Source organism: Setaria viridis, chromosome 7, assembly GCF_005286985.2.
Source record: "Setaria viridis chromosome 7, Setaria_viridis_v4.0, whole genome shotgun sequence".
NCBI classification, from domain to species: Eukaryota; Viridiplantae; Streptophyta; class Magnoliopsida; order Poales; family Poaceae; genus Setaria; species Setaria viridis.
The window spans coordinates 20995503-21010257 of record NC_048269.2 but is presented as its reverse complement, the minus strand read 5'-3'; the positions used below and the strand labels follow the sequence as shown (position 1 = coordinate 21010257).

Below are 14755 nucleotides of genomic sequence, written 5' to 3'. Positions count from 1 at the left end.
TCGTTGAAGGAACCGTACGCCCAGCCATGAATTCTGGTCCACCACTGTTCGAACGACCTAGCTTCGTAGGCGTAGAAATCCTTCCACTTCTCTGGGTCCGGAGCAGGCCTTGCCGCCACCTTCTCCCTCTTCCACTTCGCATACTCCTCCATCCGCCGCCGATTCTCCTCCGCGGCGGGGTCTATCTTGCCCATCTCGCGTTCCCCTTCGTGTACGATCGATGCTTCGCCTTCCTCGGCTCCTTTCTGTTCTATCTTCTTAACCACCTATTCATATTTTACATGATACTCTATCTATTCATATTTTTTGTTGTAATTTCATATACTTTTGGTGGTGCATTTTAAAGTTGGCGTACAGGAGTACATGAAGGTCGGGAGCACGGAAAATATTTTCGATTTTGAGCACGTTTGGTTGTGGATAGAGTCTTGCCTGGGCTCACTTTGCAGGCGAGCTTACCTTGCCCGCGTCAGAGAGCCGTTCCGGCTGGCTCGCTTCAGTAAGGCTAGTCCCAGTGCAAGGTTTCATTGCACTGTTTCCAAGGATGCCACATCATCATTTGAGATGTATTCTCATGAATGAAATAGGGAGTCCCAGTGCACAGTTTCATTTCACGATTTCATAGGATGCCCATGACATTTAATTGTGAGGCATGTGATTCGATATGGTTAGATGAGATGAAACTCTATAGCCCCCAATGCAAGTTTCAATAGGTTTCATAGTCTTGGAAACAGTGTATACACAGTTTCATCCTGATGAAACTCTTTCCCTCTCTCACTTCATAACTACCATGCCATGTCATCACATATGCTGATGTGTCACCGTATTTAATGTGCATGAAACCTCTATGAAACTCCCACTGGGATTAGCCTAAGGAAAAAGTTGCTTACGCAGGCTCCTAGGCAACAAGCCAACAAGATAAGCAAACTAAATGCGTTTGTCCATTCTGATTTCTGTGCAGGTAAGGCGAGGCGAGCTGAGGCTCACTGGAGGACCGATGCCACGTCGTCTATCTACGCGAATGATAGCATTGCGAGAGAATATATACGCATGATTACAGTGAGATTGAACATGCAAGACCGTCGTCCATGCATGGACTTTCGCCACGAGAACTTCAACTAACTTGCCTAACTACCATGCGCTCTCGCATTCATCCGTTCTCTACCGCGTGACACCCAAACGTCTGAGAAGGAGAAACGCGATGAACCGTTGCGGAAAATCCCAGCCACCCCCAGACCCCCACTGCCGTCTCACTCGCCTCCTGCAGTCCTGCTCCTATATAAAGAGCCTCTGTCACCTTCTTCTTGTGCCAGTAGCTCCAGTCAAATCGTCCCCTCCTCTCGTCCGAGGTTAAGGAGGATGAACTCCCTCGAGAGGCAGGACGCCTTTGACATCTTGGATTCCTACCTCTCCGATGGTCTTCTGGAGGCGCCAACCTTGTCAAGCAAGCAAATCAAGCATGCTAGGGTATGTATGCTCTATCTTTTTTTTTTGAAATAAATATGTATGCTCTATCCTTTTTTAAAATAAAAATGTACGCTCTATCTTAGTGCCCGCTTGCACCCTTTATATTAGTAGGCTTTCATGTCATTTTTTTAAAACTAGTTTTCTTGCCATTTCTGTGCTGTTTGAATTTTAGAAACTTGAGATCTAAACTTTCCTCCTTGGAGGCTAACAATGCGCGCCTGGCTCCACCTGCCGGTGTCGTGTGATGTCATAAGAAGTTTCTTCTTTGTGGTTCTTGTCTCTTGTGATCGCTTTTGTCGGGTGGCTTGGTGGTTTGACCGTAGTTGTGTGGTGCCAATTGTGGTTGTTTTTTTCTATATTTCATCCTCTCTATTAATACGTAGACCGTCAGTTAACATGTCGGCTTCTGTTCAATTTTTTTTGCCAACTGTGGATGGGCGTTTTAACACTAATTTTGTTCATCTTTCCAGACTAGGGCTTGTTTGTTTGGAGTCCTGAGTCAGGCAACTGCTCCCATGCAGCAATCCTGACCTCAGGCCAACGAAATCGACGGCCTGAGCATGTTGCCTGGTCCAGGCAGCAGATGCCAGGCTACAAGAAAACAAGCCCGTACATGTTTTAGAAAATTTGGTGCACCCCAGCAGGAAAATCCTTAAAATGGAATATCAATATATGTAGAGAAAAGTCGGGGAAATATAATCTGAGATGCCTCAAACGACATAAAGCTAGCCTTGAAAATTTAGGCCCACATTGGTGCAAAACTCCATTCCAAATCCGGTTTACATTCTTCTTTTGCGAAATTTTGGTAAGGAAGTTGATTAGGAATGCAATGTAGCATGTGTATAGCCACAGAAACAGTATGGCCTTCCTTTCTTGTTGCAGCCAAATTTCCATCAGCTGCTGCTTGTGTGACGTACGTACGTGAGTACTGCTTTGGCTTCAGTAGCAGTACAGTATTGGTTGACTCGTTAGGTTTCTTCGGAGCATCTATTTACTACTGTTTGACTAGCTTGGTTTCTTTGGAAGTTTGGAGCATCTATTTACCACGGTTTTGACTCGTTTGGACTTTGGTACAGGAGCAAGCTTTGAAAATCCTGAAAACCAAGTCCCCAGAAGAGGCCTTCAAGATTTTCGCCGAGGTAACAGTACAGCCATTCAGTAGTAGTACATTTCAGTAGGTCAATAAAAGTTGAGCAGGCATCAAGCCTTTTTCCCGTCCTGATATCTTGTAGTTCCGGAATACTAAAGCTTGAACCTTTATATGTGCATATTGCGATGCAATGCAAAAGCCTTCTTGAAGATGTTGTGCCATATCACTGCTGATATGTCCGAAACCTTGTCTTGCACCTGTCTGTAGGGTTCAGAGGCCAAAGCCGAACATCTGCTGAGGGAGAAGGCGGATGCCGCGACGATGCCTCCAAACACTGCTGACGCAAAGCCCAACGAAGGCGTGGTGCAGCCCTCGCCGAAGAACTGAGACCGGGGACGAAGAGTTGCTCGTCAGGAGTGGAATAACAGTGTAGCCAAACCAATGGAACCCTTCATCTTACAGTGCATGATGCCATGATCAATCCTCTCGCATCCACGAACCCGTAATGCAGCACCGTTGGTTTGCTCAGTTTAATTTCTTCTCGATCGTTGCCGATCTGGCAGGGCCAAACCATGGTGTGATCAGTTCCCTTCCTTTTCTTTTCTTTTTTTGAAAAAAGAGAAGTGAAGATTTTATTTTTTGCCCCCTCCAACCACCAACAATTAACTTGTTTTACATGGCATGCTTGCTTGTGCACACTACTACACAGTCCACCAAAAGTCCAACTCGCACCCAATCCTGCGTGTTTAGATTAGAACGAGAGCTTGAAGACCATGTCGTGCCTGTACACCTGGCCGTGCCTCAGGGTCTGCGACGGGAACTCGGGGTGGTTCACGGCGTCCGGGTACCCTTGCGTCTCCAGGCAGAACCCGGCCCACCGGTCGTACACCTCGCCGCCCTTCCCCTCGGTGTGGTTCAGCCAGTTGGCCGTGTAGAGCTGCACGCACGGCTGGTTGCCCCACAGCTCCAGCGCCCTGCCCGACGCGCCGTCCCGCACCGCCGCCACTGGCCGCATGCGCCCCGGCTCCCCGTCGACGACGTAGTTAGCATCGTACCCGACGACTCTGCCGCCCATGACCTGGCGGATGCGCGCGCCGATGGGAGTCGGGGCCCGGAAGTCGAAGGGCGTGCCGGCGACGGGCGCGACGCGGCCCGACGACGGGAGCATCTCGCCGTCCAGCGGGGTGTAGCGCGACGCGGCGAGGCGGAGCGCGTGGCCCAGGACGTCGCCGCTGCCGTGCCCGCCCAGGTTCCAGTACGTGTGCTGCAGGAGGTTCACCGGCGTCGCCTTGTCCAGCGCCGTCGCGTTCATGTGCACGCCCAGCGTGTACGGCGACGACACGCGGTACGTCACGTGCACGTCCAGGTTCCCCGGGAAGCCTTGCTCGCCGTCGAAGCTGCGGTAGTACAAGGTGATGTAGGGGGAGTCGCCGGCGCAGACGTACTCCCTCACCGTCCAGATGACTTTGTGGAATCCTCTGCCACCACCTGAATATATTGACGAACGAATCAGTTGGTTCAAGTACGTCAAGTTAACCAATTGGAGCATGCGATTTTATTGGTTTCTAGTTTTAGCAGAACATCCAAGTTTACTAATAACCCTGTAGCAGGCGACGTACCTTGAAGCGTGTTCCTGCCGTCGTTGATGTTCAGATGGTAGACTTTGCCGTCGAGGACGAAGCGGCCCTGGGCTATCCTCTGTGCTACGCGGCCGGCCACCGGGCCGAAGAAAGAAGTGTCGTTCTGCGTGGCAAGACCAAGTAAAATTCCTCAACAAACAAACACGAAGAAATGGGCAGTTGGGAGCACGAGGCAAAAATTTAGCAGCATGATCTCTCATGTTGCTTTGCTAGCTGGTGCTCTCATGATAGGGCTAAACTTTTGTCGCTGCGTGGTTCTCATTCCGTTTTGTATATCTTATCGTCTTAAGTCCTAAACTAATAATGGTTTAATAGAAATGTAAAGTATGTACTACTTGGCTATTGGACGCGGGATGCATGCCATGATCATATCAGCAGCGACGATTATCTTAGTCACATTGTTATTGTTAACAAAAACAATTCAAACCGTTGCATCGATATGATATGTCAGTTGAGTCATGAACACCAAGGATGAGCTCATTGGGGAGTATTCAACAGAACATCAGGCTAGCTGTGGCAGCTAATTTGGAACTTTTTTGTATGCACGTCGATTCCTTGAATTGAATTTCCTAGAAATGTAAGGGTATGTTTGGATCCATCCAATTACTAGTCGCACCATTTCTAGAGACGAATCTGTTCGTCAACGAAATGACAGAACGCACGCAGGCTTCTGTAGGAAGCAGCTGGTTGAGCATGACGAGATGAAGAACATTAAGGATCAAGGGTTTTGGTGATCTTACAACGTATTGAGCGACGGTGTCCCTGCCAAGAACAACGTCAGCCAAGTTCCCTGCAAACCAAACAACGAGCCTGAAACTAAGCTTATTGCGCCATGAACGAGAAAGAAAGATACCCCCAACGACAAGGGGTCACCAAACGAGAATCATACTACTGCGCGTACCTTTGGAGTCGGGGAGGATAACCGACATGATCGTGGCGCCCCAGTTGGTGACCTTGACGGAGAAATCCCCCTTCCTGAGCTCGTACACGCCGACCATCTTCCTTGCGTCGGCGTTCGCGGCCAGAGCGGAGGCCACGACGACGCACAGCGCCGCAAGGAACAGCTCACCTCTCGCCATTGGGGCCCAACACTAGCTAGCTAGCTAGCAGAGGAGTAGAACACGGGAAGAGCGGATGAGTTGGACTGAGTCTGGAGAAGCAGAATGAGGCATCTTCACCCCGGAAAGAAAGGGTGGACATTTGTAGGGAGAGAAGACCCCTTCCTATCTTATCCTTCCTTTGCACCCGATTCAAAACGATGGTCAATGTTTGAGAGAGGGCTAACCACGCTTGCCGCGCGGTGAGAAGGACGATGATCTGGAGGGGTTTGACTTCGAGGTTCGTGTGCGTGTGGATCTGCAAAGGTGGGATTATGTTTCACCGATGGCGACAGATGTGGTCCCGTCGCCTTCAGTCTCGCATCCGGCTGCTCGCCGGGAGTGATGGGCCGTTTTTGCCTAAACAACATGTGTCCTTGCTTTACTAAGCAAGTGCATGTAACAATTAGGGAAAAAAATACACCAGTGCATGCAACATTTAGTGAAGAGAGCATGCATGCAAATAAGATAAAAATGATGACATGACCCACATGCATCCGAATATGAAAATAAAAAAATCATAATTCCTAAACTGAACATCCAAATAAAATTTTAACCGCACTATTATATTTTTTACGACAAGGTTCTCAAAATAAGATCCAACTTGACTATGTTTGCGAACAAATTTTTGAACACCGCGAACAAATAACTATTTTCTGCGAATAAAAAATAATAAACATGACGAACAAAAAATGGTACAATGCGAACAAAAAAATTATGCATCATGAACATTTGATTGTACTGGATAAAAATAAAAATCAGATATCATGAACAAATAAAATCCACATTACCGAACAACTTAGTATACAAAACTAAAAAAATACTTAAGAATAAATTGGTCTAAAATAATTAGAACCACATGCAAATTAGATAGTACTACATGCGATAATTTTACATTGCGAACAAATATTATAATATCACGAACAAATTTTTTTCACTGTTGAACAATTCAGTATCAAAAGAGAACAAATATTCTAACATTAAGAACAAATAAGTCTATAAATGTGAACAAAATGCATACACACTTGAATAAACTATTTTGATACAAGAATGAAAAAATAAATGTGAAATACAAAAGAAAAATATAAATATAAATAAATGAATAAGAAATGTAAGGGTGAAAAAATTAAAAATAACTAAAAATAAATATAAATAAATACTCCCTCCATTCCTGTTTATAAGGCGTGCTATGACATGTCACAATCCTCTAAATTAGACTTTGATCATTCATTTATCTTATAATATATTGTTTATGGTTATAAACTTATAATTATTGGGGAGTACATTTGATTACAAATTCAACCATGTCAAATTTACATTAAAAAATAAAAAGATGTAGGGTAAATTATTGATCAAAGATTGTAAACTTTGAATCTTGATATGCGTGTGCGCCTTGTAAACAGGAACGAAGAGAGTAAATAAAAAGCTGCTATACGCATGTAACGGTGTCATAATTCAGGGAGAGAAGTGATTGCATGTGATTGCTGATGGCATGTCACATGCAAAGAAGGTTTCAAACTAAAAAAGCTATAAATCTCAAACAAAATATCCAAATTAAATTCGGATTGCACTGTTGGATTTTTTAAAACAAAACCTTCAAAACAGGATCCCACTTGACCATATTTGGATGAATTGTATTGAACACTTCAAACGCCAAATTACATATGGTGGAAGATATATTTGTAATAAAATTATAGAAAATAGAAAATAAAAAGATTATTGGAAAAGAGAAAGAAACCGAATATGGTTTGAAAGTAGGCTGCATGCAATAGCAAAGCGAAAAGAAAGTAAAAGGAAAAGAAAGTGAAGATGAGAAGAAAAAGAAAAGAAAAGAAATATAAGGAAAAAAATGTATTACAAAAAATACAATAAAAGATAAGAATAAAAGAAAAGGAAGGAAAAGAAAGGTAAGAAAATAAATAGTATTACAAAATATAATAAAAGATAAGAAGAAAAGGAAAAGAGAAAAGAAAATTAATGAAATAAATAGAAAAACGTGAAAAAGTGGAAGAAAAGAACTATATTGAAAAATAAAATAAAAGGAGACGTAAAGAAAGAAAAAGAAAAAGGAAAAAAAATTGCTTGTGCATTGTTGGGCATGTGCAAGTCGTGGTGCATGGGCTGAAAATCTGAGAAGCCCACGTGAGCGCCTTTGAGGTGACAGGATGCTATGTTGTCACGTATGCGACATATAACTCCTGCCAAAACACAGCCCATGATACATGGTGCCGCCGAGCCATACACAGGAAAAATTGTGTCCGCATGAAAAAAAAATATCTACACAATGCTTACGTGTTAATCGTCAGGTCCTAGTTTCTCAAGATGGAATCCGTTGAAAGAGCCACGTGAGCTTAATATTTTGTCCAAAGCTTTCAACTTTTTATAAAGCATCTTAATGATTTTAAATGAAGAAAAAACTCAAAACCACAAAATTGTAGATATGATCGAAAGCTACCCTCTTCATATAAGAATAATCATGAAAAATATGATTTTTCCAATGTGGGGAGTGTCACCAAGAATGGTGCCACCGCTAGAAAACTCAGTATTAGTACCGGTTCGTAAGGTGCATATCTCCCGAAAATGCATCCGGGATTAATCCGTCGAGATAAAAGGGTGGATTTTTATCACGGGTCCTAAAACCGGAATATAAACGGTCGCCACGCCACCCGCCCCTTTTATAACCAACCTATTACCAACGGGGACTAAATAGTTTTGCAAAAAAAATTGCAAAAATAAAAAATATCGGGGGTCCCTGGGATTTTTCACGCGAAATATGCGCGTGCGCGATCCGTGGGATTCGAACCCATGACCTCAAGCCTCGCACGTAGCTTTCTTGCCATCCCACCTACACACCACATATGTCTATTTAGGGGATGCTATCATTTTGTATTAACTCATGGAGGACCCTTTAATCCGGGTTGATAACACCAACCGGAATTAAAGACCTCATTTAATCCCGGTTGGTAATACCAATCGGGATAAAAAGGTTCGAGGGATTTAGTTCTTTCCCAGCCACACATGGGGGACCCTTTTTATCCCGGTTGGAACACCAACCAGGATAAAAAGGGTCCGAGAGCTTTATTCTTTTTTCAGTCACCCGTGGGGGACCCTTTTATCCCGGTTGGAGTTTCCAACCGAGACCAAAGGGTGACCTTTTAGTCCCGGTTGATCTTACCAACCGGAACTAAAGGGTCCTCATGTGTGCCTGAATTTTTCAACCGGGACTAAAGGATCCCCACGGGTGGCTGACTTTTGAACCGGGACTAAAAGGTCCCCTTTAGTCCCGATTGCAAATACCAACTGGGCCCCTTTTCTTCCGGGTCGAAATTAAACCGAGACTAAAAAGGATGGTATCTAAAGTCAGTTCTATACTAGTGTGCGATAAGCTTGCCACGTAAAAAAGGTGTCGGCACACCCCTTTTATACACTCTAGCGTGGCGCACGTTGTCATGCCATGCGCCCTGGTGTGACAAAAATGTTTGTTTTAAAATTGGACAGATTAAAAAAATTTATGTTGCAATGGGTTATTTTAAAAAAATACAGAAGAAGTTCAGGCACGAGCTAGTCCCTCTTTCTAATAAGCGTTCTCTCCTCTGATCCAGTATTGTTATTTCACTTAAAAACCAATAACGACCTGATTCTACATCCCGTGGTTTTGCATGTGCACAGTTTAGCAGATTTAACCATGCACCTAGAACGAGAACTTGAAGACCATGTCGTGCTTGTACTCCTGGCCGGGCAACAGGGTCTGCGACGGGAACTCGGGGTGGTTCACGGCGTCCACGTACCCCATCGTCTCCAGGGTGAACCCCGCGTACTGGTCGTACACCTCGCCGTCCTTCCCCTTGGTATGGTTCAGCCAGTTCCCGGTGTAGAGCTGCATGGTCGCCTGGTTCGCCCACAGCTCCACCGCCCTGCCGGACGCGACGTCCCGGACCTCTGCAACCGGCCGCATGCCGTCCGGCTCCCCGTCGATGACGTAGTTGGCGTCGTACCCGACGACTTTGCCGCCCATGACCTGGCGGATGCGCGCGCCGATCGCCGTCGGCTCCCGGAAGTCGAAGGGCGTGCCGGCCACCGACGCGACGCGGCCCGACGACGGGAGGAGCTCGCCGTCGAGCACGGCGTGGCGCGACGCGTGGAGCCGGAGCGTGTGGCCCAGGACGTCGCCGCTGCCGTGGCCGCCCAGGTTCCAGTACGCGTGCAGCAGGAGGTTCACGGGCGTCGCCCTGTCCGGCGCCGTCGCGCTCATGTGCACGCCCAGCGTGTACGGGCCGGACAGCCGGTACGTCACGTACGCGTCCAGGCTCCCCGGGAAGCCCTGCTCGCCGTCGACGCTGTGGTAGTAGAAGGTGATGTACGGGGATTCGCCGCCGGCGACGTGCTCCTTCACCGTCCAGGCGCTTTTGCTGAACGCCGTGCCACCACCTGGAATAAACGAACGGAGATGATGCGGAGAGTGAATCATTTTTTAACAACCCAAAATAGCAAATCATGTCATGGAGCATGTGCATCATCTCTAGCATCATTGCATTTTTTGAGCTAATTATTTACCATTGGACTTGAAATTAATTTAAAAACTTGCTTTTAACATGTACCTTGTGAATGAACTTAGATTTCTATTGTATAACCTATGCTGGGAGATAGATTGATAAATTAGTACTTCTCTAAACTTCTTCTTAAACTAGAGACCATCTTAAGACCGAACAGCTTACCTGAAAACCTAAAAATAACATTTCGGAAAGAATTTTCATTTCAAACCTGCAATAGCTATGATGCCCGCTATGAGCAAAATGGATTGCCCTTGATTTATATCTCCTTGATTTATTTCATGATTTTTGGACATCTAGGTGGGTCTAATTTGAATCCATGTTTAACGGCATATTCTTCATTTAATGTTCATAAATCCATCCAAAACTCTTAGAATAGCTGTTGTTGATGTTTTGTGCGGAGTTTTTGCAAAGTTTTGCGGAATTTTCGTAGGTTTTTGTGGAGTATCCGAAGATTTTTGCGGATTCTTCGAAGTTTTCTTTTTTCCGCGAGACTCGCGGAAACTCCGTAACTTTTTTCGTAAAACTGCGTAAAATTGTTCGGAATATCCAACCGATCGATTTGTCCTTGTCAAATCTACCTGACATCGTTTCCCTTGGAATGTGCTGCCCGTTTTCTGGCCCACGTGCCCGTTTTCCATCGCTTGCATGCCCATACACTATCACCAGGGCACCAGGCCACCCACCCCTCCCACAAAACCCCCGAGGCTTCTCCCTCCCTTCCTCTCGTTCTTTTCCTGTGCCGCTGTTCCTCCTCCTGCTGCTCGCCTCTGCTATCACCCCAACCAGGAGCTGGCCGGCCAGGCCTTGGCCTGGCCAGGGACAAGCTTCCCCTCCTCCACGTCGACCTCCCCTTTGCGAGAATCAAGCTGCAGGAAGCTGTTCTTCGTTTTCTTCTTCCTCAACTCCGGTGAAGCAAGTCCAAGCCTAATCTCCTCCATCGTCGCTCTACTCCAACTTGCGGCTCTCTGAATCGTCCTTCCCCATCCTTGGTGAGGTTCACCTATGGTTTCCCCCTCCTCTCTCCTTCTTTGGAAGCGCCTCCATGAATCCACATGGAAGCTTATCTCCATTGATGTTGCATGTTGTCCAAACCTCCGTGCATGTCGTTTCTATGACCTAAAACTGAATCCCAATCACCTAAGGAAGCTCTAGGATCAAATCCCACTGCAAGCAGTCACCGGAATCACCCGCAGTGCCATTTTCGAGAACTTGACGAGTTATTTACGGTTCTGCCATTTTGATTAAAACGTGAATATATCATTTTTTTGATTAAAACGTGAATATATCATTTTTTGATTAAAACGTGGATATATCATTTTTTGTGTAGGATTTAAGTCTTTTACCTTGTATTAGATGCTTTGAATTGATGTACTAGTATGATAAAAATAGTTTACTTTCTTTTCCATGCATCTCATACATCTTTTGCACCTTTCATGCACCTTATTAATTATGCATCATTACATTTGTGTAGAGATCGAAATGTCGGAGCAAGACGTGGGTGAGCCCGAGCCGGAGCCCGTCGCCGACTACGCTTCCTTTGAACCTCAAGGAAGGCACCTAAGCATCTCTTAACCCTATTTTGGATCAATATGATGTATATGTGCCTTGTATGCGCATGAGTTAATATTATGTATATGTTTGCTTAGATCCTACCTGATGCATTACCATCCTTGATCTAGAATAAATCCTTTTAGGTGAGTATGCTTGTATAGATGTCACGGATTAAATTTGCTTATCCATGCTTAGCTTCGGTAGAAGTCAAGAGGTGGCAAGGTCACCACCACTTGCGAGTTATAGGATGCTTTGCTTAATTAATACTTAAGTAGCTATGAATGGATTAAAATTGAGCAACCAAGAATGGTAGGGTCACATTGAGATTGGAGCTCACTTTGGCCTAGTCTTGCTTGAGTTGGTTAAGGCCCGATCGTTATTGCTTTGGTACTTAGTATGATTCCGTACAAACCACATGGTTAATATGGGCATGGCAAGCCAAGTAGCATAAGTTGCACCTTGCCTTGACCGGATACGATGCGGGATGGGATGAGGTGTGATCGGCCGTGTTCGGTGCACCTATCCATTCCGACTGTTCGTTCAAAGCCGAGTGTGGGCATGTGAACGATCGGGGACATGAATCAACACTTATCATCGACCGGAGTTATGGTCATTGGTCTTGCGTCTCGTGTGGGAAAAGTTGTACTCCCCTACACGGTAATGATCTATTGCAATAGCCGCGCTCTCGGTTAAAGGGCACGCTCTAGTACTTTGACTTTAAAGTAGAGTTATCGAATGGAGTTCATGGAAGATTGAGCTCATGCTCATGATCACCTTTACTTATTACAATTACTTGATGCTTGACTGGACGATTATAGAATGCCATATCTTTTGCTTATTATAACTTCATCAAATTTAGATACTTTTATGCAAATTAATTACCTATACCATTCCTTGCTTAACCAAATACATTCTCCTTGAGAATCGGGCAAGTATATACCTATATTTTGGATAAGACCTGCTGAGTACCTTTTTTACTTACGGTGCCGCTGTTAAGTTGTTGCAATTAATCCGTAGCCGGATGCCATCTTTGGGTACTTCTTCCCCGTGGTGGAGGTCCGAGGAAGAAGTAGATGGCTATGGCTATGAGAAGGGCACTATCGACATATATTGTTAACCTTCTTATTTTGTGTTGTATCGTATGAGCGCAATGAATTAACTTTCTGCTGCAAAACTCTATGAACTTGTATGAGAAGTTGAACTTCTTTATGTAATGTGATGGACTATGTATGTTTATGCTTATGTTGTGATGATGTTCAACTAGTTGTGCTTGCGTGGTGTGTTTAAATTCTAAGCAGTACTCATAACACATCTCGGTAGCAACAAATCAAGCTGTGGTTCTGGGTGTTGTGCGGGCCGTACCGTGAAGCGTGTTCCTGCCGTCGTTTCTTTCCAGGTGGTAGACTTTGCCGTCGAGGACGAAGCGGCCCCGCGATATTCTCTGCCCGACGCGGCCGGTTATTGGACCGAAGTAAGAGGTGTCATTCTGCGTCATGGCAAATGCAAAAATTTCAGGAAACAACTTGATGTGAGAGCTTGTGCGAGAGATGAGGAAACGCGCATGCAGCAACTTGAGATTCAGCAGCATGCCGTTCACATGATGCGTATCTCGAATATCTGCACGATCTTTGTCAGTGCTAAATTATGGGAAGATAATACTGGGGTGCCATCCTGTAGACCACAATCACAACGTAATGTCGTTTTCTTCCATCTCGAGAGGTTGGTGGCTTGTAGTTGCCTTTTTCCAAAAGTTTGGTTGGTGGCCGAACATTTTTAGCTCATGCTTTGAATTTTCAAATTCTGACTCTGCGCCTCTGCGGTGCTTGAACTAGTATAACTTGAGGAAAAAGGGGCTAGAATGATTGCATCATGTAACAACGAATTGTAGGCGCTTAGCTAACATATGCAAGTTAGTAAATTTGGAGGTCTACTGCCTGCAAAATCTATCAAACAGAAGAAAGACATCATGGACGAGCAGAAGAAAAGAAGAGGGGTTTCTTCTGATCTTACAAAGTATTCAGCGATGGTGTCTTTGCCGAGGACGACATCAGCCAAATTCCCTGCAAAACCACGAACCTGAACTTAACCCCGGGTCGGGAAGCAAATGGAGAATTTCAGCGATAAGGGCCAGACCACATCAGGGCATGCGAGAGGCAGTCAGGCAACAGCAGGGAGATAATTCATAATTGCACCTACCTTTGGAGTCGGGAACGACAACCGACATCAACCTGGCGCCCCAGTTGGTGACCTTGACGCAGAAATCCCCCATCCTGAGCTCGTACACGCCGACCTTCTTCGTCCTCGCGTCGTCGGCGCCGGCGGCCTGCGCGGCCAGCACGGAGGCCGCGACGACGCACAGCATCGCAAGGAGCAGCTGGCGGCTAGGCCACGCCATGGCCGGCCAATCGACCTCGACGCTAGCTAGCAGAGGCAGAGCCGCTGAGGCTGCCGCGACGAGCGATCGCCCAATATATAGACGGGTACGAAGGGGTGGTAACGGATCGAGCCTTCATACTTCCTTCACAATCCAACTCAGTCCTATTTATTTTTAATTCAAAATCATATAATATTAGAGCTTGATCTTTATTAAGCTTGATCCTTAAATTTGCTAGACTAAATTAGAGAACCTTTACCACCCCTACCAGTGGCGTAGCTAAGGAGGGGCTGGCAGGGGCCATGGACCCCAATGTTTGTGCAAACATGCAAAATATATACCAATTACTACTACATTTCTAAGTAGGTAAGCACGCAAAACAGTGATTGATTGAATAAATATTGATTATTTTTTTGTTTGTGCACTTGATAAAAACATGTAGTCTATCCTACACGTAATCTATTAAGTATTGTTTATGACCCCCTCTATAAAAAATCCTGGCTACGCTGCGGTACGCGTTTTTGCGTCGGTGAGCCGTGAGCGACGCGCTTGGGTGGTCAGGAATTCTGGACGGCTTTGAATCCGTCTTCGTTTTTCTGTAGTACTTTGCGATCTTTGTTATGCTTAGGATTTGGAAGCAGCAGCAGCCCTTGGTCAAACGTTTGGGCACGGCCGCCACGCGCGCTGCGCGCATGTACGTATCGCGGGGGTTGTCCGGTACCGTGCCGTGACCACAGCTTTGCTCAGAAATTTTTTTAGAAGATATAAGCAAGTACAGCTAGATGACTACAGAAAACAAAAGAAGAGACCAACCCTGTCAACAATAAGGAGAGAGAAATTAACTGCCGGCCGCGATATCAGATAGTCTAGCAACTGAAACTTTGTTGAGTTGATCAAAATTTACCTTGATTATTAAGAAGGCCACTTCCAAAGCTTGCAGGCCAAACAAATGTTATATGCTATATGTTGTTCATCTATTTTGCAAT

The 14755-nt window shown here is 45.4% G+C and overlaps 2 protein-coding genes across 2 annotated transcripts; both read right to left on the bottom strand.

The window, feature by feature from the left end:
• Positions 1 to 2619: 2619 nt before the first annotated feature.
• Positions 2620 to 5414, bottom strand: LOC117865207 (uncharacterized). The gene is made up of 4 exons (XM_034749355.2): positions 5096 to 5414; positions 4935 to 4984; positions 4174 to 4297; positions 2620 to 4042 (listed from the first exon to the last, which is right to left on the bottom strand). Exons 1-4 carry the CDS (start codon positions 5271 to 5273, stop codon positions 3306 to 3308), a joined length of 1089 nt encoding a protein of 362 aa, XP_034605246.1. The 5' UTR covers positions 5274 to 5414; the 3' UTR covers positions 2620 to 3305.
• Positions 5415 to 8790: 3376 nt separating this feature from the next.
• On the bottom strand, positions 8791 to 13854 carry LOC117862706 (uncharacterized). The gene is made up of 4 exons (XM_034746207.2): positions 13592 to 13854; positions 13406 to 13455; positions 12758 to 12881; positions 8791 to 9719 (listed from the first exon to the last, which is right to left on the bottom strand). Exons 1-4 carry the CDS (start codon positions 13788 to 13790, stop codon positions 8983 to 8985), a joined length of 1110 nt encoding a protein of 369 aa, XP_034602098.1. The 5' UTR covers positions 13791 to 13854; the 3' UTR covers positions 8791 to 8982.
• Between the last annotated feature and the right edge of the window lie 901 nt (positions 13855 to 14755).

Coding starts and splice junctions, on each gene's coding strand:
- LOC117865207 (XM_034749355.2), bottom strand. CDS start 5,273: ATGGCGAGAGGTGAGCTGTTCCTTGCGGCGCTGTGCGTCGTCGTGGCC. Junction 4,298..4,934: donor ACACCGTCGCTCAATACGTT/GTAAGATCACCA, acceptor CTTGCCACGCAG/AACGACACTTCTTTCTTCGG. Junction 4,043..4,173: donor CGGCAGGAACACGCTTCAAG/GTACGTCGCCTG, acceptor CAATATATTCAG/GTGGTGGCAGAGGATTCCAC.
- LOC117862706 (XM_034746207.2), bottom strand. CDS start 13,790: ATGGCGTGGCCTAGCCGCCAGCTGCTCCTTGCGATGCTGTGCGTCGTC. Junction 13,456..13,591: donor TGTCGTTCCCGACTCCAAAG/GTAGGTGCAATT, acceptor GTGGTTTTGCAG/GGAATTTGGCTGATGTCGTC. Junction 12,882..13,405: donor ACACCATCGCTGAATACTTT/GTAAGATCAGAA, acceptor GCCATGACGCAG/AATGACACCTCTTACTTCGG.